The sequence below is a fragment of the Corvus brachyrhynchos genome, unplaced genomic scaffold (assembly GCF_000691975.1).
Source record: "Corvus brachyrhynchos isolate BGI_N302 unplaced genomic scaffold, ASM69197v1 scaffold122, whole genome shotgun sequence".
NCBI classification, from domain to species: Eukaryota; Metazoa; Chordata; class Aves; order Passeriformes; family Corvidae; genus Corvus; species Corvus brachyrhynchos.
The window spans coordinates 387857-391972 of NW_008236778.1; the positions used below are offsets into that span (position 1 = coordinate 387857).

The 4116-nt window shown below is 55.8% G+C and overlaps 1 protein-coding gene across 3 annotated transcripts in view; it reads left to right on the forward strand.

Moving 5' to 3' along the window:
* Positions 1 to 3664, forward strand: part of CLK2 (CDC like kinase 2) — an 8213-nt gene extending 4549 nt beyond the window's left edge. For 2 of the 3 annotated variants that reach the window (XM_008628720.2, XM_017727889.1), the window contains 7 exons: positions 186 to 352; positions 762 to 856; positions 1147 to 1276; positions 1995 to 2077; positions 2293 to 2372; positions 2568 to 2658; positions 2996 to 3646. In XM_008628720.2, the coding sequence (XP_008626942.1) occupies positions 186 to 352; positions 762 to 856; positions 1147 to 1276; positions 1995 to 2077; positions 2293 to 2372; positions 2568 to 2658; positions 2996 to 3178 (829 nt within the window). In that variant the 3' untranslated portion in view covers positions 3179 to 3646. Of the gene's footprint in view, positions 1 to 185; positions 353 to 761; positions 857 to 1146; positions 1277 to 1994; positions 2078 to 2292; positions 2373 to 2567; positions 2659 to 2995 lie in introns of all 3 variants that reach the window. The other variant, XM_008628719.2, reaches the window with a different exon arrangement.
* Positions 3665 to 4116: the final 452 nt, after the last annotated feature.

Below are 4116 nucleotides of genomic sequence, written 5' to 3' on the forward strand. Positions count from 1 at the left end.
GGTTCCAGGGCTGGGGTGGAAGAGGTGCTTGGTGGTGTGTGGTTGAATGTGGTCCTAGATGGTTTTGGAGGCATCTTGGCTTGCTGTGGGATACAGACTGAGCAGGGAAAGGAGGAGCCTGGCGCAGGGGTGACACAGCTGAGCGGTGCCTGCAGAGCTGTTCCCAATTGGAATGTTTCTGTCAGTCTCTGTGTCAGGATGTTTGACTGGTTTGACTACCACGGCCACATGTGCATCTCCTTCGAGCTGCTGGGGCTCAGTACCTTCGATTTCCTGAAGGATAACAACTACCTGCCTTACCCCATCCACCAAGTACGGCACATGGCCTTCCAGGTGTGCCAGGCTGTGAAGTGTAAGTGTTCCCTGCTGCTCTCCCCCTGCTCTGGGCTGACCTGGGGAGCTGAGCAGGTTGCAGTTCTGCAACTGGTGGCCCAGAGCAACAAGATTTTGCTGTGGTTCTGAGCCTGAGCCTTCCTGCCCCTCTGGGAATGAATCCTCTTCATTTTCTGATGCTTGTGGGCTGGCAGTAGCTCAGAGCACTCCAGCATTCACCCCCCTGCACCTTCTGGCGATCAATACAGTAAATCTCTGTGCTTCTACTGAAGCATCGTGGCCTGGACTTTGCCTGGCTGTTCACACCCAGGTTGAAACGTGGGCTAAACTGGTGCCAGGATGAGCAAACTGAACCAGTGATGGCTTTTTGTGGGGTGCAGCCTTGCTCTGCGTCTGTCCCCTCACCCCGATTCTTTTTGCTCCCTCAGTTCTGCACGACAATAAACTCACCCACACTGACCTCAAGCCAGAGAACATCCTCTTCGTGAACTCTGACTACGAGCTCTCCTACAACCTGGAAAAGGTAACACACTGCCTCAAGTTGGGTCTCCTCTTGGATTCTTGATGTCCCTGACCTTACCAGAGGAGTCAGACAGAGCCCCAGGGGATGTGGGCTCCATGCCTTCAGGGCTTTGCATGATCTGCCAGTGCTCAGGCAGCGCTAAGTGAGCCATGGTGACCCCAGGCTGGTGGTGGGAGCTTGTTTGGGGCTGAGCTGTGGGGCTGCCGAAGCTTTCCCCTCCCGTGGTGCCCTCAGCTCTGTAAGGAAGGGGCTGGAGCTCGCAGGTGACAGATCCCGTTCTCCCCATGCAGAAGCGGGATGAGCGCAGCGTGAAGAGCACGGCCATCAGGGTGGTGGACTTTGGCAGCGCCACGTTTGACCACGAACATCACAGCACCATTGTCTCCACCAGGCACTACCGGGCCCCTGAAGTCATCCTGGGTACGTGCCACTGGGTCTCTGCCAAGGCAGGTGTGCCCCTTGAGGGCACTGAGTGCTGCCCACTGGGCTGGCCGGTGTTGAGCTTCCACATCATTCAGGAGCTGTCCTGGATTTGCCCTGGGAGGTGGGAAGTGCTTTATTTACCAGCTCTGCAGTGCTGTTTCCTGGGAAGGCTGTGGTTACGGTCCTGTCATTCTGGGGTTGTTCTGCCTGGAGAAAAGGAGGTTGAGGGGGGACCTTCCCACTCTCCACAACTTCCTGATGGGGTGGGGTCAGGTTCTGCTCACAGGGAATGAGGGACGGGGAAGAAGAAATGGTCTCAAGTTGTGCCAGGGTTGGACATCAGGAGGAATTTCTTCCTGGAAAGGGTGGTCAGGAACTGGAAGGGGCTGCCCGGGGAGGTGTTGGAGTCCCCATCCCTGGAGGTGTCCAAGGAATGACTCGATCTGGCACTCAGTGTCCTGGCCTGGGTGGCAAGGTGTGGATTGGTCACAGGTTGGAGTTGGTGATCTTGAAGGTCTTTTCCAACTTTGATGATTCCATGATTATTAGCTGGTGTGTTGGCATTGCTGCCAGCTGGGCAGTGAATTGCCAGCAGAGCACCAGGAGCCTGGCTGGACTGGGATGTGTTTTTTCAGTTACTTATTTTTAAAAGGAAGAGGGATTTGGAACCTTGGGTTGTAACTGGATCATTTATTTAAACAACATTGTTTTTCAGAGCTTGGCTGGAGCCAGCCCTGTGATGTGTGGAGTATTGGCTGCATCATCTTTGAGTATTACGTGGGTTTCACCCTTTTCCAGGTGAGAACTGTGTTGTGTGGCTACTTCCCAAGTGGTGAGAGGATGCTGGCTGCTTCCAGCACAGCCCAGAGGCCCTGGGACTGATAGGCCTGTGTCTTGTAGGGACACCTGAGGCGTTGGCCAGGAAGGGGTTCTGGGTGGGGGAATACCCAGGGCTGGAGGCAGAACCACTGGCATCTATTCCATGCCTTCCCTTTACATTTTCTCTCCCTCAGACACACGACAACCGGGAGCACCTGGCCATGATGGAGAGGATCTTGGGGCCAATTCCTTCTCGGATGGTCCGGAAGACAAGGTGAGTGAGGCCAGCTGGGCACTGCAGGTTTGCCAGCCCTCCTCTGCTCCGTGGGCAGTGGTTCTCCCTGAGGGATCCCACTTTGGAACTGCCTGCTGAGCCAGCTGGCTTTGTCCCACTGTGGCTGGCACCTTGCTGCTGCTGCAGGGTGTGTTGTGCTCAGGTGTAACCTGCTCCCCCCTGTTACTCTGACAGGAAACAGAAATATTTCTACCACGGCCGCCTGGACTGGGACGAGAACACCTCAGCTGGACGCTACGTCCGGGAGAACTGCAAACCACTGCGGGTAAGGCAGCTTGGCCCTTCTGATTCCCCCTCTGGGCAAGCTTGGGCCAGCAGAAGGGTCAGACCGGCGACTTTCTGAGGGAGCCTTGGCTGTGCCAGGCATAGGAAGCTGCAGCAGCCTGAGTTTAATCTGAAGTGGAGCACAAGGAGGGCACGGAGAGCTCAGGAAGTGCCTGGGGAAGGGAGGGTGTGTGAAAATCCATCAGTTCTGGGGAGAGGAGCACAGAGTTCAGGTCCTGAACAAACCAGCCTTCCCCCAGCTTAGCCTGTCAGCCCAGGGAGCATCCCAGGACAGGGTGTAGCCTCCTTGGGCCTGACCTTCCCCCTGCACCTCGCAGCGATACCTGACCTCGGAGGCCGAGGACCATCACCGCCTGTTCGACCTCATCGAGAGCATGCTGGAGTACGAGCCGTCCAAGCGTGTCACCCTGGCTGAGGCCCTCAAGCACCCCTTCTTTGACATGCTGGGCATGGAGCCCAGCACAAAAATGTGGGACTCGAGCCGGGACATCAGCCGGTGACGCCACAGGTGCCAGCCAGCCCTCGGATTCTAGCCCCCGTGGAGGCCTGTGTGATTTCTATTCAGACACTTGGTGCTTTTTTTTTTTATACATGAGATGAACTTCCTGGACACGTTTGTAAAGCTGTTAATATGTGAGATACTGTAAATAGCCCAGATTCTCTGTCGGCCTCGGAGCACCACGGGCCTGACCTGCTGTCGCTGCTGCCGTTCTCGTGAGGTGAGGGGGCCTGTGTGTCCGTGCTGTAAATACCTCTCGTCACGTGTTGCTTTGTCTCCTGTTCCTGCCCTCCTCGGTGTAAATACTCCAGGACTCGCAGCTCTCTGTAGCTTATCTGTTTCCTTGTAAGTTATGGAACTGGTGGGACTGCATGGGAATTATTTTTTGGATCAATGTCATAGCCCATCCCCACACCAGAGTTTTATAAGAATTTTGTACAGTCTTTGTGAAAAATAAATATGAAGTGAATAAAGCACCTGGTCTGGGTTTGGCCTGACAGCAGCTGATCCTGGGGCTGTTCTGCTGTGCTGTGTGGGGGGAAGGAGAGGGATGAAAGGAACTTTGTGGTCCAGGAAACCAGCTCTATCCACCTGCACCATTCCTCCCAAGCCTACACTGAGTAGGAGCTGCTTTTAGCCCTCAGGGCTGCAGCTGGACCTGAGTCGATGCTGGTATGGGCGTCAGAAAACCAGGGGCTGGCCCTTTCCTCATGCCCTGGGTGCGGTGTTGGCGTGGGAGGCAGAAGGACAGCGGGGCCCTCAGGTGTTCCCTTATCCCAAGAAACCTCTCAGCCTTAGGTAGGGTGGAGCACTGGCTGCTGGTGGTGGCTGTTGGAAGAGTGGTGTCAGGAGCCCACATCCAGCTGTCCTACACCCACCCCAGGGCTCTCTGTGTCTTTTTGGCTCTTCCCAGCTCTGCAGGGAGGCTGGGCCTTGGTT